Genomic DNA, 24,138 nt, shown 5'->3' with positions numbered 1-24,138 from the left:
ATCAAAGTATTGCGATTATGAATCACATTCGGAGAATTCATCTCGACCACCAATTTTAAAGTATAATAGATCGAAATATATTTTTTTTATTTTCGAATGATATTTGAAGTCTGATGATAATAACAACGTGCAGAGAGCAAGTTTTCCTGTGAAAAAAGTTTCTTATAAATACGCGCTGAGAGCGGGTTTTTTTATATACGTAACTTTTTTAGACTAACACGCGTCTGCGTCAATAATAAAAAATTTAGACACATTAGCATTCGTATAGCCCAGTTTCATCAATGCAACCCTTGAGGAAGTTGATACTTGCTTGGCATAAGCCGCCGCGGCCTCCGGGCGGACTCGACAGGTTGCGTTCGGCCGCCACCGCGCACCCGCCAGGCTGCTCTAGTGTGTATGGATGCAATGAACGCTACATTCTTGTTTAGCCACCGCGGCCAAACGAGAATGTAGCCACCGCGGCTATTGTTATTTTTAGGGATGGTCGGATCGGATACATCGGATCCAAAGTCGCGGAAGACATCGGATCTGGATCCGAAATTTTAAATAATAGATTCAGTGAATGCAACGCCACATCAGGGTGGAAAGAGTTCCGATTCTCTCTTCGAATGCGTCGTCGCATGCGATTCTTGTCCTACTCATGAACCGTTTTGTTTGAAAGCTCTCGCAGAGGTTGCGAGTAGAATTTCAGCCGTGGCCAGGATTTTCAGCCAGAAAATAAAAAAGGCAAAATACGACTGGCACATAGTGTGACTCTTCCCAAGAGATTGAACAATCATCGGAGGAATTTCAGCGCCGTAGGATAATAACCACGTCAAAAGTAACTACGTCGCAGATTTCAGAAAACCACCCTCGGCCGTCCACCAGCCCGTGCCTTTATTGTTTTTTTTTGTATCCGAAATCACACGGACCAAAAATCATTGTCTTCTAAGGAAAATATCAAATCACATGAAAACAATTGAAGCGTGTTTCATCCCTAACTCGCCTCACCAACTGACCTTTTTTGGCCTACCTGCTTCAATTCTCTGTTTCTAGACGACAAATGCTAGGAGAGTGACTTTTTGGGCCCGAAGATATTTTGATAGCTTCGACAATTAGATGATATGCACGGGATTTAGAAAAGAATTAGACCAAACGAGAAGCATTCCTGACGATATTTCTGTTTATTTTTCAGCTCTAATTGATTGCCACTCTGTTTTCTATCTACAATTCTACAATTACACTTTACTGATTGTCCAAACAGCATAATTTTCAAAGAAACAAGCGCAGCATTAACCCCTCAAACAATTAGAGACGGATTGGAAACGCCAACTACATATATCACGTAGCGCGCCCGGCTTCGCTTTGAAGGCAACGACGTCACTGAAGCAAGATCTGATTTCTTCGTCCGACTCCCTCATTTGTAGCCTTGTTGTTTGAAATACGGAGGGAGCGGGCTCCTTCCTCTCCACCTCTCCTTCACGTGCTCCTTCCCAGTGGCGTAGCCATGGGGATGGTCCGGACCTCACCCCCCGAAATATAAAAACACAGTTATTGTCCTTCACAAAAGAAAACAAAATATTGAAAAATCAGGAATTTACAAAATTTTTCTTTAACAAATTAAGTTTTTCGATTATAAAAAGTGTTAAAATTAGTTTAAAACCCATTATTTAGTGCCCGGTTTTTTTTCTAATTTCCCCCCTGGTTTTGAATCCCCCCCGAACGAAATTCCTGGCTACGCCACCCCTCCACCTCTCCTTTACATGCTTCTGCTGCCCACTTCTTCCTCATGCTAAGCGGTTGAGCACCTTGTCACACATGACGTTAATGCCGTTTTAAATACTGTGAATTGTGTTGCTAATTGCACAGTTGCAATTCAATTTAATGATACGCCGATAAAAATGTCTTGCGTGTAAACATTTCCACTGAGATAAGGAGAACCAAAGAATGCCATGTGCGTGCACTGTGGCGTAAGTTATCCCGAGGATGTGCTAAATCCACCTCACCATACTGAAGCATTTTCGGATGAAACACAAGTCCGTAAGTGATGAGAAAGTAAAATTCGGGGGAAATGTGCGTGAGGAAAATTGGAATTCAGTCGATGGCAGGGGGGTACCCAGGAATTTTGTTAAGGGGGGATCCAAAACCAGGGGGAAAATTTTTAAACAACAGGGTACAAAGGAGAGGGTTTCAAACTAATTTTAACGCCCTTCATAATAGAAAAACTTCATTTTTCAAAGATTCATTCTTTTCATTTTTGTAAATTCATGATTTTTAAATATTTTGTTTCCTTTTATGAAGGAAAGTAATTGTGTTTTTTATATTTATATTCCTCTCGCTACGCCACTGGTCAGTGGTTCATCCTAAGATTTTTCCTATTTTCATTTCCAAACCCAAGCGTAACAGTTTAGGCCCTGAGTATGTGAAGATGTTTTTAAAAAACAACTTGAAAGCCCATAAAATAATTTTTAATTTATAAAAATATTAAAATGTGAATGAAAATCTAAGAAGCATTCCATTGATTGTATGTACCCACAATACACGAATAATGACTTTGTTTAATGGCAGGAATTTGAAAATGCATTTGGATTCGAAAATATCCGATTCGAAAGATCTGGCTCCAAAAATCCTGGATCCGTCCATCCCTAGTTTTTTCATTCCATTCAATTCTTAAATTTTAATGACAGCGATGCTACAGATAAATCAAAATCCCACCAGATAGAATGAACAAGAATCGATGGAATCGGAATCGAGAATCGGGAATCGATTTGAAGGAATCGAAATTGGAATCGGAATCGAAAAAAAGTGGAATCGACTCATCCCTAACCTGTATATTGCAAAAAAAGTCAATCGACATGGCATTTCCTTTTTTTAACTTTAATTTTCAAATACAGCAATAAAAAAATTGTGAACAATCCTATGGCACATAATAATTTTCAACATGAAATTAGTCTCCTCACTTAAATTAAGGTTCAAAATATCCATTTTTTTTAATCAGCATAAAGAAATTGGAGGAAATAAAAACCCCAGATAAGAGGCTGATATCATTTCTCAAGGATCACTCCCACAATCAATTGACATGAGAATTGCACATAATTGCAACCTAATTATTTTATCTAAAAAATCATCAGGTCATTACCTTTATAAAGGTGCCTGTAGACACTCCAGTTGTTGGCAAAACAAGTTTTACAGCAAGGGCACCGGTAATAAGTCCTAAACATAACATGCAGACTCTTCATATGATGACTTAGAGTTTTACGGGTGGAGAATTTAGCTTTGCCTGGAAAAAAAGAAAAGAAAATATACCAATTAGACCACTAATCCATACATAATAATCCATAATAAACTAGCATTTAACAAAAAGATATTAATTGTAAGGGCTTTATTTCAGGGAAACACAATTATATGATGTCCCTTCACCTAGATTAATTGATATAGAGATGTTTTCACAATCAGAGATAGCATGTAAGCAGAGTAATGCCAGTAGATATGCAAGTCTTAGGGAAAATAGAGTTACAAATACACGATTTTCAGAACAATGCCCAGTTGATCATTCAGGTTTCCCAAAACCAACGATTTAATCTTCGAAGAGGTGATTGAAGCAGGATCGTAGGCTAGGGTAAGGTAAATATCGGCTCTGGAATACCTGATCCAGTGGAGAACATGAGTATGTATTGCATACCAGGACTTTTTAAAACCACCCCGAGAAAGACCAAAAGTTAACTACTTTGTCTAATGAATTAATGGAGGAGGCAGTGGAATTTCATAATAAGGAAAGAATTCCCTTAATATAAAGTTTATGAAGGTCATTTGGTAGCAGGTTGCTGACCCCTGTTTTACAAGTAGATATGCTCCTGAGGTTGGGTCTAAAATCCACCCACTTTTTTACCCTGACCTCATGAGGGCAGAGGAGAGAAAAGCAAAAAGGAAATAAACATAAATAAATAAAGAAACATCACAGAGATTAAGGAGCCCGACAATGCCTCCAAAGCAAGGATAGGGACATAAGGAAAGAATCCTGTGCCATCATCAGGATGACGTGAGCTTCCACTAGATCAGCGGTTCCCAACCCTTTTTTACTCCCGTACCCCTCTGTATGTATGTATGTATATAACTAATTTTGTACCTCCAAAAATGTAACGTGCAAATTTTATTACATAATTTCACTACAGGTAGGTGACACTTTTAGCTTAGAACAATTTTATAAATAGAAATTTTGTTTTAAATACCCCACATAATATGTATATTTGCCGGCCTTGGAGGCAGTGGGGTTAAGTCCTCGCCAGCCAAACAAGAGGTCACGGGTTCGAGTCCTGCCCAGGTAGGTTTCTCCTCTCCTACGGTTGTTCATGTACATTTGATTGCTAAATTCGTTGAACACCACGATATAATTTGTCTGATATGAGTTATATTTGGTGGTTTTGGAGTATAAAATAAATCAATTAATATTGCCTGGCTAAGATTTTCAGCGTGCCACTATAGCCAGGCTACTAACAGGGAACATAGTGTCTGCCATTACAGATTATTTCCATTGTACCCCCAACTAGTTTATCGCTTACCTCCAAGGGATAAGCGTACCACCAGCTGGGAACCCCTGCACAAGCAAAACCAGACTCACTGCTCATAGAGAAATGGAAGATAGCCCTGTGCAGAGAATGACCCAGAGATTTTTTTCTAGTTACTCTGTTTTAAAGTAAGACTCACAGATGGAGCAAATGATTTCCTCCTTCTCGTCCTGGGCTTTACTTGCTTCCGCTAAAGCCTTCGACTTGGCTCCCCTGGGCGCCACCACTTCCCCGCAGCCATCCTCATCGTCATCCTCCACTTCCTCTCCTTCGCTGTTCGACACACCCCCAGAGCACACCTCAGGGGGATACGTGGGCCCATTGGCTTTAGGCGGGCTGGGAATCAAGATGCCATCTGGCCCAAGCACTCCGCTCTCACCCTGGGAAATTGCCTCTTTCATTAAAGCCACTCGGTTCTTGATGAGGAGGCTGTGGGGGGGAGGGAACGAGGGGTTAACGTAGTCACTGGGCATTGGGCTGGCCTTGGCATCCCCACAACCAACTTCCCCTTTCAGGTGCGGCACTGTGGAATGTTCGGAGCCACTGGGGGGGAAACTGAGTTTCATCGAAGATGACGATGCACAGAGGAGTGTTTGGTAAACAGCTTGTTTTGTCTCCGAAATGTTTTCCATGTACAGGGCATTGGAGGTAGAGGTGGTCACGGCATTGTCCAAGCACAGCTGCCCACCCGTGAAGGAAGCAATGTGAGACGCCACAGCCGTGGCGTTGGCCAGATTTTGACGTGATGCACGTCTAGACAACTTCTCAATCACACCACAAATGTCTTTACGCCGACGAATGGGAGGAACAGAGACTTGCAGTTTTGGTAAGGGCCCCACTAACTTTCCATCCGATACAGGTGTTGATTCATTACAAAGCCAGTGTTCAGGACTGCAAGATAGACAATATAACAAGGTTAAATACAAGTAATACATACTTAACCACACAAATTTATACAATATTTTTCCTCGAGTAAAATCAAATCATGCGATAATTTCTCTGATAAAAATATTTTAGATTAACCAAGTTAAAAAATGTGGTGATTACTCTATTAATTACTTTCCACTGTGACTTAAGAATAACAATTCACGGACAGTTGAATATTCATTTTCCTAAATTATTAAAAACTTAAGCCCTAAAAAATGAAAATCATAAATGAAGCATGCTCACCTTTCGGTCCGTTGCCGCTTGGGAGGAGGTTCTGGCTCCACAATGACCATTTCTAGGGAGCCATCTGGCTGAGGCTCTGTGCCATTAGCGGCAGCGACACGCCCTCCATGCGGCAGGAGGCCATTCGGCTGACATGGAGGGCAACTAGATGGGTGGACAGCCGATGCGACACCCTTGCAGTAGATCCTCTTGTGCGAGAGGAAGTTAGCCAGAGACCGAAACAAGTTGTCACAAACGCGGCATTCATATATCACCTTGCATTCTTGAGAGAGCAGACTTCTTATCTGCAAAGGAAAATGAATACAATGCTAGAGTGGTTTCTCAATTCACAGGCAAAATCATATCTGAGAAGGAAAAATGGGATAGATATTCAGGCCAAATGCCATAAAATTGCATCACGATCCTACTGTATATATGAACAGCAATAATATGTACTCTCATATCCAATAACCTTTTCCCTTATTTTGTACAGCTAGTGATCTTTGTTTTGAACCAAATTGTTAAGTGGAAGCCATAACAATAATTTTGTATAAGATGTAAAAAATGACCACATATTTAAAAAAAATTATATATTCCAGAAAGGGAAGGAAAAATTAAAAATATGATGATAATGTCACCCTCCGACAAAACCTTGGTCAGTGTCAATGAATGTGGAATGAATGTGTCATGTGGAAAAAGCAAAGCTTGTTTTTTTTTAAAGTCCTTAGAATCAAAGAATCCATGAATCCACACTCACAAGAATAACTATTCAGCATTGGTAATAGTAAAAATGGATTTTGAACATAGGAACAGTTGGAACTAAGGCTTCCCGAGTGGTTCTTTTATTTTTTTCTTCTTCTGGTGTAGCTTCAAGACTCAATGTTCATGATGAATGTTTTCTCCTCCATTATATGAGATGACATTCCCCATTAATACTAACCCGCACAGATTTACAAGAATAGATTGTAAATTAAAACAATTTAATTTTGTCGATAAAAAATATTTTAAGAATATAAAAATTTTGTTGAACAAAAGGTTAGCTAGGCCACATGATGAGGGTTAATGTTGCTAACATGCCCATTTTCTAACAAGAATGAACAAGAAGTGAAAGCCACAGACATCACTTTTTTCTGCATACACACTCATGTACTGCAAAAATGCAGCCTTAAAATTTCTCTGGTTACAATATAATTAAAAACAGCATTTGACACAGAAATTAAATCCAATATATATGAGGTACCTGCTCTGCTCTTTGAAATGTATTACATGAAATCTTTCAGTAAAATGCCTATGCAAGTTCTAGTAAGCTTTCAAATAAAGGGTAACATATGCAGAGGAGACATAGCTGCCATGGCTTTGTGAATTGTAACCTCAGTGAAATTACATAAAAATACCTCAGAGTATCAACATGCCTACAATTTTCAACATGCTCATTACTTATTAGTTAATTATTTAATTATATTAGCACACAATTTCACAGTGACTATCCTCATCCTGATCTTCTGGAATGGAATTTTCCAGTTAGATCACCAGCAGATGATTTAGACAGTTACATTTTTGCCTAAGTATGTTCTTGTATCTTTTGTATAAAATGTTCTTGAATAATGATTGTGAAAGGGCAAAATGGGATAAAGACGTTAAATTGGGCTGCCTAAAGACTTGATAAAAAGTATTGCTGATGGTTAACTGATTTAAACCTAATTTGCTCATTCACCAAATAATTCTTGTCAAGTGTTATAGAAATTGAAAAATATATAGACACATTTTTCCGTTTTCTGATTCGTTGCCAACTTATTGCAGCAAAAAACCAACAGCTTTAACCCTTTTTCAGATAAGTTGATGATATCACAAGCTCATGCTGAGTGGTTCACTGCTTCTTAGCTACTTCTTCCCTGCTTCTCGGCCATGATTGAAGGCTTTACATGGTTCATTGTTGTTTACAATGTTATGGGCAATTCTTTATTTCCATCAAAAGTTTACCTTGATCAGGTAAAAGAATCAGACCTCTAATGTAAAGGGTAGTAACTTCAGCATTTTCTTATTTTTAAATTTTCAGAGAGAATGGGGACGATTCTCGCCACAGTAACTTATCCTTCCTTTCCATCTACCAAACTTGTCAAATGAATTGTGGTATTGGATCAAAGTGAACAACCCTGTTATACCACATTATGGTAATTACACAGTTATTATTTTACACACCTTCCCATCAAGTATGTTGACTGATATTAAGCAGCTAATGTGTAAGATCCATACACTTTGATACCTAAAACTTCACCACTGCTTCAACCAGCTCTTACCCTTGTGGTCCATGCATTCTCAGCCACTTGGTCATTTGAGTGAAACATAAGGGACTTTAGACCAAATGTTCTAACATGCAGCAATGGGTACAGCCTGCATTTACATGAGAACCCAACAGGGGAATTCCAGAACATGCTCTACCTGACTCTGTCCGGCACATTCAGAATTAAATTAATCTATGGACATTTTTGAAAGAGTCAATAATTAAGTTGAATTCAATTCAAGTTCACTCGATGACAAAAGAAAACAATCTAATACGAAAAATTTACAAACTGCTCCCAAAGGATGAGATACCAGGCAGTTATAGCTGAATTAAAAAAATAAGCATCAAATTACCAACAGTACCTAGAGTACCAAAGTCATCAACATTGCAATAACCATTTGATATCTCCCCAATTGGAGGTAATTCGAGAATTGTCATATTAAATCGATGCCCTTCATCATCACGTGAACGCAAAACCGAGGCTGGCCATTTCAATAATTGCCCCAAATCTTATTACCACAGAGGGAGGGATATCTGCTGTGCTCTTGCAAGTGACCAGGCTGAAAATGACATGAGATCTCATCTACATATAATCTGTATGGATCTATTGTAGTTGACCAGTGTGAACCTGTTGCAGTACATGATATGTACTAAGAAAACACAACCTCATCACTAGGTACAAGTGCATGACCAGTATGAAAAAATGTCAACCTGTACTCATGGGAACTACTCCACAAGCTTTGAATGAGGGATTGCATGAGGTTCCCTATTCTTGTAAGACATCTTAAGTCTGAATCACACCATCATTTTTTTCACCATTTACGTGTGCTCACTCCAGCGATCACTCAGAAATGATCAACCCACGTGATTACTTTTCCCAATGGCTCCAGCGATGAAGATTCCCATCACTTTTTTCATCACTCAGCACATCGCTTTTTCTGTCGCAGAAACCACCACTGAATCAGAATGCACAGCCGTATAGAGTTGCAGTTACAGTAGAATGCAGTGCAATGTTTGACAATCGTGGGAACGACACAGGTAAACATGAATGACTAGATGTGATAATGCCAAAACGTGACGGAAAGAGTGACGGAAATAATGACCGTGATTCAAAAAAGCTATGCCTCAAGCGATCACTTTTCCGGCCCCGAAAAGCAATGGCTCGCGTGAGCACTAAGAGGGACGAAACAAATGATCGTGCGATTCAGGCTCCACATTGGCAAATCTTGTCATTCAGGGAAAGTGCAAATCAAAGAACACCAGAGGTCAACCAAAAACAGAGGGTTCCGAAATTGTGGAGGGCCCTGCCTCTCCACAATTGCCAAACATGCATGGTCAAAACCGGGCCACACTGCGGAATTCAAGAAGGCAAAGGTATTGGTGAAAGAGTGCTGTTACTTCCCTCGACAGATCAGAGAAGTCACACTAAGTCACAAAATGCCAAGTACATAACTTCAACGGAAAGGGCAGTTACCCACTAAACACATCATGGAAGAAACTTATGATGTGGTACATGGAGGAGGCAACACTGACAGCATAGGTCATTAGCACCATCAGGGAAGTGTAGAAAGGGAAGGGTGGAGAGAAACTCAGTGCCCACATCAGCCTCCTCTTATTAAAAAAGACACCGAAGGAACCATGACTTAAAATCTCATCCAACAGCGTGAGTGTCACGTGCCTTCCATCCAACACTAAGGTTGACCTCTGAAAATCATCTACCACCACTGTGCCAACACACTAGCCACAACACCCACTCAATCCCTGGAAAAGACTGGCAGCCAAAGTATCTGGGAGTTTTAGTAATGAAAATGAGATGGAGACAGGGGCACCGACTTATAAAAAATATTGGGGGGGGCCCATATCGGAGGTCTTGCCCCAGGAAGAGGTTAAATTGAAAGTGTGTCGCAGCACCGAAACACTACCATGATTCACAACACTTGATTCAGTTAACCTGCTTAACCTTATAATTATTTGTTTCAACACTCATTGTTGAATTTATTTTAAAAGGTAACTATCATCAAGCATGGGAAATAAAAATCACCAATATATTTTTGTGATTTCACAAGGCATAATATAACTTAATTATTTTCTTGAATTATTGATTATTAATAGAAGTTACTTTATCTTTCATAAGGTCTGTGGAAAATGAGGTAGGTAAATCTCTAATTTAACACTATCATTAGACAGCTTTCTGACTTTTCATCCACAGGATGGCCACACAAAATAGTATCAATTTGAAATTCCAAGACTCTTCCAGACTGCTTTCAAAATTTTCCATGCAGTTCATTAACACAGCATAACCTAGCTTATCTGTCGTCTGATAAACAATAGTTTGATTGAAGCCAAATGTTTCCAAGCGAGAACCTCAAAACTTTAATGTGTGTGTACTTATAAATTTTTATTACAAATAATTCAAGCATGTATTGTACAAAGATTTTTCTCCACTACTCAAAGGTGTATTTTGAGTGTTCTTCTAATGAATTATGAACATGTTTTTGTACAAAGTTGTTTTTAAGAACTGTTCATTTTTTTATTGTTTGATCTATTGGTTCAAATTTCAATTTTGAAGTAAAGTAAAGCTTTTCATTTTGATCAAAAACAACAACATTTTCCCATCACTACCCTAACCAGCTTCAACTATCCTAAATATCTATAACTTCTAACTTGCTCTACATTTTCCCCATTGAACATAACATTCACATTTCCACCATCATTTACTCCCATAACTTTTGTTTTCACAACATTTACTTTCATTCCATAGTCTTTCATTCCTTCCTCTAAACTTTTTATCATTATTTGAAGTGCCCAATTGTCATGGGCAGAGAACCAGTTGATGACCCTAGCCAGTCCCTCCAATCACTCATCTACTCTTTCTTTTACTCCCACCCCTCAAAATCACTATTTTTACTATAGAATGAACACAAATGATGCCAATAAAGTACATACGACACAGTAATCAGATTGAATGGACTATCTGTCTCTTTTGGTAACCCATGGTTCCATTTGTTGTGGTTTCGTGAATGTTAACCTCTCACACAGTGGGCTTAGATTCAAATGCAGGGGTTGGCAGAGATTTTTCCGAGATTGCCAAGTCCCAGCACGAGTAGGGGAGAGTGGGGCAAAACCGACTGGGCGGGTCAAACCGACCCTTTTAAAATCACCCGGTAGTTCTTGCTTTCAAGCAGCAACATTATAAACTACCTAGTTGAAGTGGCCACCATTACCTGCAGATCGAGCTTGTTTTCGTTTGCGTAGTGGCCGCCGTTTTGTTTCTGTGAATTTTTCAATTTTTAGACAGTTTTCTTAAGGATTTTTATTGCGTTTGTTTTGGATCTGGCAGCTATTATGCCCATCTGATTAACTAACAGTAAATTAATATGATAATTTAGTGTTATTAGTTGTGTTTTAAGACCATGTAGCCGAGTAGTTGATTATGGATAAGCTTGTATTGCCATATTTCTTATGCTGCGTGCCGAGGGGCAAAACCGTCTCCAGGAGAGTGGGACAGGACTGACAGAGGTTGGATATCCTTAAAGATAAGGATGATTTTGACGAAGGAGACGAGGAGGCTTGCATATTTTACAATGAGTTGCATTCCAGTTCCAAGAAAAAGTGGGTTTGATACAATGTCAGAACTGCAAAGGGTGGGCTCACAAGGAGTGTTCAAACTGTGAAGAAGAAGGTGACAATTTCATTTTTGATTTCTGTAAATAAGTTCATAACCAACCTCAAATATTGTTAATTTACTATTTCATGTTGAGAAATGTCACACACGTTTTAAAAGTGTGTTTGTAAAATAAGTCTTCCAAAATTGTACAATAAAGGTTTAGTAAATGCAAATTCTAAGGGTGTCTGTTTTGCCCCACTTATTGGGCAAAATATCATTTTGTCAGTTTGAAAAAAAATTCATACATAAAGAGCTCTTTTATCTACTTAGGGGAGCTGGGAGGGCTTTACTTAGTGGTGAGCCTGCTAGCCAAAGGGTCCTGGGTTTAATTCTCAGGTAAAGCCTTCAGACACCCCCAAACGAAAATCCTGCGAGAGCGAGTTGATCCAAGGAATTAATTGCCCCTTCCTATTTTGTCCCTTTATACCTCTTCTTCCCCTTCATACCTGGTATAAGTGAGATTCACTTGCCTGTGGCTCTGGAGTGAGCTCTAACTTCACCTTTCTAAACCAGCCTTCAGATTGAATCACCGAGTGAGTTCTCAAACTTACAAGGAGACATCGCCAAAGTGATGTTCGGAATCTGGATGCAGATGTTATTTTCTGAAGCTATATAGGTAAGGTAGAAAAAGTTTCACGGCTTTCTTCCACATAGGCCCGGGTTCGAGAGATATTCGCATGTAAAAATTTGGGGTTAAAACAAATGACAATAAATGGTAACAGTGATTTCAAAAATTAGAAGAGAGAAAAAGAATTGCCGATACTGGGACTCGAACCCGGAACACCCACGACAGATTACGGGAGTAGAGCCCTAGGCTGCGCCGCCACGGCCGTAGATAACAGAGAGGGATTACTCTAGGGATGTCATACTGCGCGAAATCTGGATGTCCTTAAAGATACCTACTATATAGTTTCAGAAAATAACATCTGCTCCAGATCCCGAACATCACTTTGGCGATCTCTCCTTGTTAGTGCAAAAACATCCATTAATATTGCTAAAGGATTTTGACTTCAATTAACACTTGAACGACGGAGTGAGCCAGTGAATTTTGTTCCTTCACTTATTCACCAATTTCTTTTAATTAATTTGGCCTTTTGTGACTTTTAATTCACTTTAAAGATCTTTAGGTTAGTGCAGTCAGGTATCTGCTGTGCGAATATTTTTAGGAAATAAATGCCTAGAACGATGGCATGCCATTACCAAAATGGCTCACTCCGTAGTTATAGTGATAACTCTTATAAAACAAGCTTCCTGTTGGAATAAATTTTGTCTTTGAGTGATTTTCTTTACCGAGACATAAGAATTCAAGCTTGAGATATGTACTTTGAAATTGATGGTAAATATTATTGTATTGGACAGTCTTTGTGTTCATAAAATTAATTTTTGAGGATGAAACCAGAGGACTTCTCAACCATTTTGGAGGCCAATAGTACTTTTCTACTTGTGGTTATTTTCAAGCAACATTTGCAGTAAATATAGCATTTTTAACATTGAATGCTATATTCAAGATATTTTTAACAAATTTCACGCTTAACTGTATTACACTCGGCAGTTAAACAGGCAATTTACAAATATTTTTGCACACACAGATTGCTATTACAGCTTTCAAGAAAATGAAATTTGGCTCAAATCTAATCCGTCTAAGTCAGTAATTCAATACCATACTGCTCAGGGAAGTCACCCTCTCATTACATTTGAATTTCAATTTTTATCTAGGTGGATTCAGGGAAACTTATTTAAAATGAATTTGAGATTATCAAATCATAAACCAAGCATACAAAAATATTTCAGTAGTAACTACAGTCAACTCTTCGGTAAACCTGCTTCTCCACACATTTATCTAACAAATTTTGCACAATTCGTGCCTTATGGGTGACTCCATAAAGTTATCATTGTGGCTAGTCCTGGTTTACTTAAATAAAATATATTCACTCAGTACAGAAACTAAATAATTTGAGACCCCACCAATGAAAAAATTATAATATTTATTTTGCCAAACAATCAACTCGAGTAATATAATGAGATTTGAATTATACAATTCCAGTTTCATTTCTTGAAAGACAGGTAAAGAGGTTAAAGTCACTAAACGTAAGTCAACCAGATTTTCACTACTTGCCGTAACACTCATAATAGAGATGAATTAATTAGATCAAAATTCAGCACTCAAATTCAATAATCAAGCATTGCGATTCATGAAACAATGCCATAAACAACATGCAAAATTAACTATGAAAATTTATGAAGAAGTCTCTGTTAACAGATGTTGAGTTCACAAAGGTTAACACTTTATTTTACAATTTTAAACACTGTCAACAATTTGGACGGAAGTTTGATAATGATGCTACAGTGATACATACAGTTTCTACATAGTGCCTGCAACATACCAGACAAATAAATTGGAAATGTATGGAAGTGAGCCGTAAAAAGGAAGAAAAGATTAATGAAAAAGCAATGACTAGATGGTCCAAGACATATTTTAATTATTTAATGGGAAAGAAATATAGACGTCCTCCATATCCCACTGCCAATGGATATAATCTGCGGCACCTGAAGGGTAAAAAATTTCGATGCCATTATATATCCCACATGAACATCAATACCAATCCCATCTCTAACTCGAAACATTAACTGAAAGTTAAAATTTTTTGAAATCATCTATACGTACATACTTTTACCAGCTGATAGTTACACCAGCTGACAATCAGGAGTTAGTTGATCATCAAAAGGTCTGCAGTCATTGGTAGATGCATTATGAAATGCAATGCATAAAATATGGAATGAAAATCAATCTCAATATCAATGAAGGAATTACAATTCCAATGTACAAAATTATCAAGCATGAGCATTAAATTATGGGGCCATATTAAAAGGGAAGATACCAGAATTCCTTGGGCATTTTCATCAATGAAAAAAAGGCAGAAGAAACCGTACGCAAGGAAGTAGGATGAGTGCCAGAAACAGCGTATGTAATTATACATTCCCTCTCTTTTCGTGAACAGGGAAAAAAAAATTATCCTTGTCATTCTTGATGATGGACAGTATTTGAAAAGAGGGCTGTAGCTAAATTGACGAGCACTGAATGCTCAAGAAGTGTAGTTACTAGACCATATGGGAATTGTAACTTTGCTCCTTATCTTTCTTATATTCCAATAAAGAATTATATAAACATTCTCTGAACACAACCACAGCAAAACTTTGTGAACTACAAATTTAGAAATAAATAAACTGTAACAGTAAGTTACACAGTTAATCCTTCAAGCAGAACTTAACTCCTGTTTCCCAAAAAGTGGTCGTTTTAGGAACACCAATTAAATAAAATGGTTTTCACCACAGCGAATATTCATTCAATAATCCCTTCGCTTTTTTACATATAATTGAAAATATGGGGAAATATTGATTGCCTTACAATAAAAAAATCAAGTTTATTAGTCATTAGGAAGTTGAGAGTGGTACCACAACTGAACTGTCTCTGCAGCTCACATATGATGGCTTATCAATGTGAAATGTGCAAAATTTACTACGAAAACCACATATGAAATCTGATTAAGAGTTTGATGAAGGATACATGTGAAGCTTGTTCGACTATGCGGCCCCAATGGCACGTAACCAATATTTAAACTATGTTCCTTCCGAGCACAGAACATAATTACGCAGAATGGTATTAGTACAATGCAAGTGCAATGAATTTAAACATCAGAAGAATGGTGTACGTCTTTTTGTCCCTTATGTCATCCTTACGAAGGCTCCTGTGGGTTGCTGTAAATGAAGATGTAGCTCTTCCAGGCTTTACTCTGCATCTGCCCATATTACATTCCATCTACAGTTTTGCAAGTGTTTTAAGCAGTTTTTCAAGGTTACTGAAGTGACCGGCCTAGGCCAGGCATGGAGTAAATCCTGGAAGAGCCGCATATTCACCAATATCACATGTTCAAAATCAAATTTTAAAAACTCATTCACTATCCAATTCTTCTATAATTTTGGGGCCTTGACTATTTTCGCTCATATTTTACTAAAATAGGAGAAAAGTTTTGCAATTACTCATAGGATAAATTTTATGGTTGTCATGCCTAAAGGGATAGATGTAGAATCTGGAACCACAACCTCTCCCTACAAGTTAAGGTTTTTCTACACTTTATCCTCCAGGATACCCCGGTATTTATTTATAGAAACAACGACACACCAACAAACATGTGTTTGGATTTATACTTGAAACCTTTTTATTTCATAAGAGCGCTATACTTCGTCCTCCCATGATTTGCTGGTTACCTAGCTCACAATAATTTTCACATTTCTTCCAGTTCAACTATACATTGCATTTGTAACAGAAACATGATTCATGGCAAATTATTCTCATTCTATCACGGCATTCTTCACTTTCCTCAACTGAAACATGCCAATAAATAGGACATGTCGATGGAGTAACACGGTGTCCAGCCAATCATAAGTAGAAAAATTCATGCATAATTCCTGGTCTCCCACGGAAATTTTACAAAATTCCAGGTTAATCTTACGAGGTTACTGCGATAGAAAAGAATTTTAAAACACCCAAAATTACTTCAATACTTTTAAATAATATTCTACTCGCACATTCAGGGGCGGACCCAGGATTTTTTTCTGGAGGGCACAAGGGTCTGACAGGTCTTCTCATATTTGAGATTAAAAACAAAATACAACAATTGCAGCAGAAAATATTCTCTTAATTTTAATAAGAAAGTTTTTAATATTATAAAATAATTGAGTCTCTGTAACACTCAGAATAAAACGAACGTAATGATAACTGTGTTAAAAATCTTGTGTAATTTTTAGGCAGATTTCATTTAAAATTTAAATTTATTCAGCGCAAATCCAAGACTCTGCTTTGACCTCATAAGTAGATGCTGTTGTCACCTGATATTCTATTCTTTGTCTTTTTGAATCTAATTTGGGTCAAGAGTATTTGACATTTCGATTCTGTTGTCTTGTCTGACATTACACGTTTCAGTGTGACTGTAAAAATTCTACAGGGATACTGCCCTTATAAATATGAAAAACACATTTTAGGCCAGAAAATGGGTGTTGAACGGGAAACATTTTATGTGAAATTAATTTGGAATAGTAGATTTTGAAATTCCTGGTCAGAGCAAAAATTCATGAATAATTCATGCATAATTCCAGGGACTGAAAATTCACACAGAATCCCCGATTTTCCCAGTCGCTGGACGCCCGGAAATAAATGTGCATGAAGCTAAAGTACTTAATGGATCTAAATGACCCATACCTGTCCCAGGAAATGCAAAACTCCCATCCTCCTGGTGCTAAGGTTAAATAGTTTCCAGGGACAGATGGAACTCTGATTCAAAGTCTAAAATATATCCTCAAGCTAAAGATTCAACTACCACTTTTGCAGATTTTGTACGCTTGCTAAGGAGAATTCATAAATTAAGACACAAAATTCAGTTCAGATCACACTGAAATAATAAAATTACAAAGAAAAATTACTTTTTAAAATCTGCTGTCAAATGAAAGATTGGGATTTCGTATTAGGAATGCAGTGAAAAAAAATCTTACCAGCCCATTTACTCCAAGCAATATATTTTTTTAATTTTTATTTTATTTATCTCAATTGCCCCCAAAAACAGAACACTGAGGCCTTTACATAGGGTATTTTAATAATCAACAACAGACGATCACATACATCCAAGTCCTGGAAGGGATAACCTGTCCAGGCAGGACTCGAACCTGCGCCCATGATGGTATGGTGGGCGAGGACTTATCCTTGCTGCCACCGAGGCCGACATGTATATATGTAGTCATGATGAGAAGTAGCATGTAATAATAAGCACATATACACATTGATGATGTTTAGTGGTGGTGGTATGGTATTTGGAGGAGGCGACCGACAGCTGTGGTCATTTGCGCCATGAGGGAAGGGTAGGTAAGGAAGGGTGGAGAGAAACCCAGCGTCGGCATTAGCCTGCTCTTTACGAAAGGCGCCAAGGGGACCACGGCTTAACGTCCCATCCGACAGACGGAGTATTGCGCTTGAAATATCCTCCACACAACATTCAAGCAGGGATCGGGGAGTCTCTGAAAAATTCTCTGCCGCTGCCGGGATTTGAACCCGCGCCCTCCGGGTGGGAAGCCAACACTCTAGCAACCACACCAACCCGATCCCCAGATGATGTTTAGTATTGGTGCCATACACTAACATCTCTTTTTTTTTTTGGTTCTGTACTTTGTCGGCAGTGGAGCTGCAAACCCTTTATCACTTTTGCTGTAGAGGCATTGGAAGTCAGGGCAAGCACCTCTCTCACTTCTGTGAATGACATTACATAGCAGACCTCTCCTTAGCTGACCTTAGCAGGCCATCTTTTTCACATTTCCCACCTTGCCTGCACACCTTCACCACCTGCTGCCTCACCTCCACGCCTATGCTGCCTACCCTATTGCTGCATGCCCTGAATGAACGCCTTTGCTGCCACACCACTGCTAGCACCGCTTCTAATCCTGCTACACCTGCACGCAAAATCCCTTTTCACATAGCTACTCCATAAATGATGGCCCTTCGGTCCCCACATAAATTATCTTGGGTTCATTTGAATATTTGAGAAATACATTTAACCTTGAATGATCTAGTTTTTCTATTGTTATTGTCATGTGGAATTACACCACATCTTATTTCTCGGTGGCCACAAAAAGGTGTTTGCACATTAAGTCCAAAGGCTCCCAGACACCTAAGCCTCCACAACCATTCAAAGCAAAGCACTAAGTGGAAATTTACGTAAAATATTTTTATGCCCTGCTAATTCATAAATGAGAAATGATGACAAAATGGTCTCTCAGATAACATTTAGACCTTAATTGATTCATAAGGGTTATTTTTACCCAAGCTCAAGCAATAACGGGACCTAGGTGCATACGTATATGAGTATTATGATGGTATAAATTTATTTTCAGAGTCCTTAAAAGTTAGGATTCACATTGAATCAGTGGAAATGACTTTATTTTCATTTTATGCAATTTTATGCAATGCAAGGATGGAGGGTAATTCCTTTGTGCACATATTTAAATGCCTAAGATAGCATATTCCCGATTATCCGGCTGCAGTATATCCATGTTGCGGATTATCCGTGCATGATTTTCACTCTCGCTCAGTGTTTTCAGCGATCTTTATAAAAAATTAAAATCGAACGCAGAATCACCGGAATTACTGCATTTGATTGCTAGGATACACCGGGCTTATTATTTCCGTTAGAATCCCCTTTGTAAACAGAAGCAATCACACCCTAGCTGCATTCACGGGAGCTCTGTGTTCCTGTTTTCGAAGCCTCGCAATGAACGATCAAGCTCGGTCATCACGGATACACGTCCCGCAGCAGTTTCAACCTGGGCAACATGTGCGAGATGCGATTGCGTGGTGTGGTGCCAGAAAGTTTTGATTTCCGACGTCGCGCAATGGTTTTGAAGCATGCAAACCACTTTTCTGTATTCGTGATCACGCAGCCGTGGATGCGTGGTTTTCAAAACCAGTTTTTATATGGAGCTCTAACAGTACGAGTAAAACCATGTTGTCACCGCTAAAAAGATTGCGAACTGGCAAAAAAAGCTCTCAAGGAGTCTGGAAAGTACTTTAAAATAACAGAATAACTGCATAAATAATAATGTATTGTTTGTTTTACATAAATTATGAACATTACAAGACATTTACATCAAAGTTTGGGTTATCCATGTTTTCCGATTATTGGTGCTGTCACTCCCCAATCATTAGCCCGGATAATTGGGAGTGTGCTGTATAACATTTAAGTATGCATCATGTAAGAGTGCAAAAAGTGTAAAAAAAAAGCTATTGACATCCCTTTTCTACTTCAACTATGACTACTAACTATTTTCTATAGTTAATATTATATACTTATGTACTGCGTATATAATGCAGTCCAATCATTATGGCTCAATATTTACTTTTTCACGGACGCGATTCAGAGCATGATACAGCATGAAACCTGAAAAGTAATGTAATAAAAGTACATATAAGCTAAGGTAAATCAAGCCAAAAGGCAGTCCTACCTCTTCTGTCCCGGTTTGAAAGACTTTGAGAGCATGGATCAGGCCATTCACACTTGTCCCCACAGACTTTCTCAAAACAGAAAGGTCCTCCAACTCCTCAGCCTCTTCACTCTGGCTCTGCTTGCCACCAGCAGTGCCAGATTTCGTGGGCCCTTTACTCGGCCCCGCAATTGCCTTATTCCTGCCGCTTTTGGCAGCAGACCTTGACCCCATCCTTACCTCTGCAAAGCGAAATCAATGATTGATTAAAAACGAAACATCAAATCAATGTTTGTGACATTTATACCATTTTTCTGAACTGATGGCGGCTGGGTGGAAAATAGCAAGTAGCCAATCAGAAGCGCTGCCCCTTCCACCTCTCCCTTCCCCTCCATCCCCTTCCCTTTTCCGCTCCGCTCCCCTCCCCTCCATCCGGCTGACCGGCGTTGCCAGCCTTGAGAATAACGGTACTTTCGGGGGCGGCGGAAGATTCTCGGACGAACGCTGAGCTATTCGATTTTGCAACACTGCTAGCTGGAGAGCGATCTGCACTGCATGGACTTCGGAGAGAGACTGCGGGCTCCTACACACTTTCTACTATCGCTCTCCTGTGATTGGCTAGAAGAGTGTGTGGGTTTCGAGCGCGCTCAAGGTCAGCCGCCATCAGTTCAGAAAAATGGTATAATATAGCATAATCAAACCTAAAACGAGGGCAGCAACAATAAATAGTAGTGGGCATAACTTTGAGGAAATCCTTTATCGTAGGAATTAACAAAGTAAAAACTTTGCTTTGACCACATGGTGATTTATAGTTGAAAATTTATTTTTCACCTTGAAAATTTTATACTTTGTCGTAACCATGGCCATTCACAATAAATCAGCATGTGAATATAGCTTTTTATTTCTTTTTTCCTACGACGGGCGGCAATGTACATCACTATTCAAATGAAATGAAAAGTTGAAACAGATGAGTTTGAGATAATAATGAATAAATACTATCAAAAAGAGCTTATCAAATGACTAAGCAACAGAGATGGCTTAAATACCCAAAAATAAGTAGCTGAGCTCTGTTATCTGTTAATTTTAAAAACTTGTAATCAGTTACAAGCATAGCTACAGTAAATATTGTGGACTTTTTTTGGAAAATGTCATGCACAGCCTATAGGCATATAAGAGTTTTGGTGAACAAAAATTTTAAACTCTTTGCTTCGTATTAATCAATAATTCAGTTACTTAAAATCCCCATCATTAAATAAAGAGTAGAAAAAATATAAGGTATTTAACGTTAGACTTAAAGGGATCAATGAGTCAAAATTATTAAATTTTCTATCATAACACTTGAACCTATGATTACATTTCCAGTTGCTCATTTCCTTTTACAGTAAGGGCATTCACCATCATTACTTGGTACATTTGTGGGGATATACTCGCTCATGCTACACCAGCTTTTTAAAATAGTACAATATGTCCGGTAAAGTAAAAAATAATTTCAGAAAGCAATGAGTAGGTTATAAGTCATTGCTAAATTTTTTCTATGTAACAAATACCAGTAAAAAGTAAATGAAATGTTATCATAATAGGTAAATCAGTTACTTTTACTCAGCTACTTCTTAATCTCCTCCCAAGACATGATTGCCAAGTCACTTGAATAACCATCATCAATCCTGAAATAGGTTTGATGCAGCTCTCCACTCTGCTATCCTATCCGCTAACCTTTTCATATCTACGAATTTCTTCTCTTTCACCAGTGCGAATATCAGTTGATAAACCATCTCATTGAAAAGCCAGGGAAACCCATGATGTGCACACTGATCTTACCGATTCAAACTCTAAACAGTATGTCGCTGGAGCTGGTCTAAAATATTGATTTTCATTTATTCAGCAAGAGAAAAGCCCTCTCATTTAAATTGAGGGATGAAATTTATCCGATGAATTTTAAAAACTTGCAATCGTGATTTTGATTTTATCTGAAAAGTGATAATCCCCTACTTCAATTGGCCAAGTTTTATTCCTAGAAACTAGAAAAAGCAGAAATATTCTTACCTCTCAAATTATAAGATGTGCTTTTCATATTACTGACACAATTCATACCACCAAGTTAACACGCAACATTTCAGACTCAAGAGTTAGACAGACAATATCAAAACCACCCATAAAGTACACTTCACTCACTTATATTTCAATGTGCAATTGATTTGTTAAATGAGACCCCAACATTTACCCCCAAAATACACTTTACAATTCACCAAACAATGAAATATCCATATCAATCAATAACCTCAACCCTATGCCAAACAATTTCCATGTCATGGACTACACAGCAATATTCAACAAAGTTCTAACATCAAAACCATAGCAACAATCTCATGTACCAAAAAATTCTAAAATTTTCATAGGAAGGTTTAGATTTCATCGTGAAATCCCATAACTTGCAGGAGATTGACGCCTAAAAACACTTATTTGGCATTATATTTAGATAGTAACTATCCCATCTGCTTGTATTCCTTGGTGTCATTGAAATATTTTTTCGGTAATCCATACGTTTTGTGCTTTGTAGCACACATAAGTAAAAACAAAAATATAAAAACTGAAAGCGATATTATTTAGCTCTATGACATTTCTTCTCTATATAAAGATGCCATCTTTAAGAAAAAAGAATTTTGAATACGCAATGAATGGTTAAAGAGAGGAGATGGCTCACAGAATTCCAACAAATGTGAATCACAGAATGAGATGCAAATTAAGAGAGGGCTCAAAGCATTCAAAACAAGGAAACTGAACATTTTTCCTCATTGAAATATTATTAGTCATTGATTAAAGCTGAGCAAGGAAGCTTGAAGAGGCTGAAATAGGGATATGAATGGAAAGTGATCATTGAATACTGAGTTTTGAAAATTCCAGAACTAAAATGCAAGGAAAACTGCAAAGAGGCCAACAGATTACTAAGTAATGCACGGCAGTTGGTCACAGATAACAACAGAAGATTGATTTATAACGCAAGCAGTTTTGGGCTTTTAAGGTTATGAGATTTATTCTACTGTTGACACAAAAAACTTTCACGGCTATCACTGGCCACGCTTAGTGGCTCCAAGCCAAATTTCCTGCAGACTGCTTTCAGTTTACTCACTTATACAGGCACATAATAGGCTTCAGACCCCCCCTCCTACTACCCATACAAAACTTTTTTCCTTTTGCCGCAACTGCCAGCAATATGTCCACTTCGGAGACAACTAACCCAGGAATGATGTTTCGGCGAGTGATCAACAAAGATAAATAAAATAGCAATAAAAATTATTTTATCTTTGCGGTTAAGCTGGTGTGGCAAAAGCAAGTGAGGGTGGGGGAGGGAAAGTATCTCGACACATGACTTTCCCTTAGCCAATCAGCAGACAGTAGGCGTGGCCTGAGTCAGTCACTCTGAGACCACCATCAAGTTAACATCGTGAATCTACTCATGGAGCAGTGTTGCCAAACCTCACACATTCTCCTCGCATGTCTTCAAGTATGCCTTTCACCAACCGTGCCTCATTCAGTGTGGTAGCTGACAATGTCATGGGCTTCTGTGAAAGGATTATCCTCAATACCTTCAAATTAAGTATGTGTATTGTCTCGGCACCAGAGCCAAGATACCAGTGGCCACCCATGACTCACACGTTTTCAGTGACAAACTAGGGTGGCTATATTATCAACGTTAAATTCACTCTCCCTTTCTCTCTTGGTACAACCCCTACCCCAATAGCAAAGCCTTCCGAGAGTGTCCGCACTCTCACGGAAGCTCACCCGCAAACATAGAGTGAAGAGATAATAATTATGGTTACAAGTACAGTGATGGTTACTTTTTTTAAATTTCTCATTGGGTAGGCATCCAGGCCCCCAGGCATGTCTTACATGTTAACCCCATGTCCAGGTATCCAGAAAAAGTCCAAGCTTTCCCAGAATTTACTTTTTCTGTGATATAAAGTTAATATTTTTGACAGTGTAGGATTCTAAAAATAAATACAGGATGTGACTTTTTTCTGGAAAAAATTACATCACCTGAGAAATGTGATTGAGCCAATAATGCTAAAAATATGAAAATACTTAATTGATTTTGTGTAGTTCCCTTTTTTATCGTCATATTAGTACATATTTCAGCACGTATTTTATATGCCTGATATTTTCTTTATAATAGGTCGAAATAGCAGTAAAATGTTTTTGATCAGCAAAATACACGACATTTTGTTCTACAAAATTAAATTTTCACTTTGAGGAGTGGCTATTTGCTTGTCCCTACCAAGAGGCAAAGTTTATCTATTCTACGAGTTTTTTTTTTTTTATACACATGATATCAGGAATAGATTTATTCATTGCATGATGGTATATTCAGGTATATTCACGGTAAAAGGAAATAATTAATGAAATCCAAATCAGGTACACGATGATAGCAAATTGGAGTGCTGATGTAGGGGAAGGTAGCGATGGAAATTGTGGATTGG

General features: G+C 38.3%; 1 protein-coding gene across 3 annotated transcripts in view; it reads right to left on the bottom strand.

Moving 5' to 3' along the window:
- Positions 1-24,138, bottom strand: part of LOC124164345 — a 45,552-nt gene that overhangs the window by 15,226 nt on the left and 6,188 nt on the right. For 2 of the 3 annotated variants that reach the window (XM_046541627.1, XM_046541628.1), the window contains exons 1-5: positions 21,707-21,974; positions 19,685-19,905; positions 5,715-5,998; positions 4,684-5,435; positions 3,119-3,259 (exon numbers count right to left, since the gene is read on the bottom strand). In XM_046541627.1, coding sequence (XP_046397583.1) covers positions 3,119-3,259; positions 4,684-5,435; positions 5,715-5,998; positions 19,685-19,905; positions 21,707-21,752 — 1,444 coding nt within the window. In that variant the 5' untranslated portion in view covers positions 21,753-21,974. Of the gene's footprint in view, positions 1-3,118; positions 3,260-4,683; positions 5,436-5,714; positions 5,999-19,684; positions 19,906-21,706; positions 21,975-24,138 lie in introns of those variants that run through there. The other variant, XM_046541629.1, reaches the window with a different exon arrangement.

This window comes from Ischnura elegans, chromosome 8 (assembly GCF_921293095.1).
Source record: "Ischnura elegans chromosome 8, ioIscEleg1.1, whole genome shotgun sequence".
Taxonomy (NCBI): Eukaryota; Metazoa; Arthropoda; class Insecta; order Odonata; family Coenagrionidae; genus Ischnura; species Ischnura elegans.
This window is presented reverse-complemented; position numbering and strand designations above follow the sequence as displayed.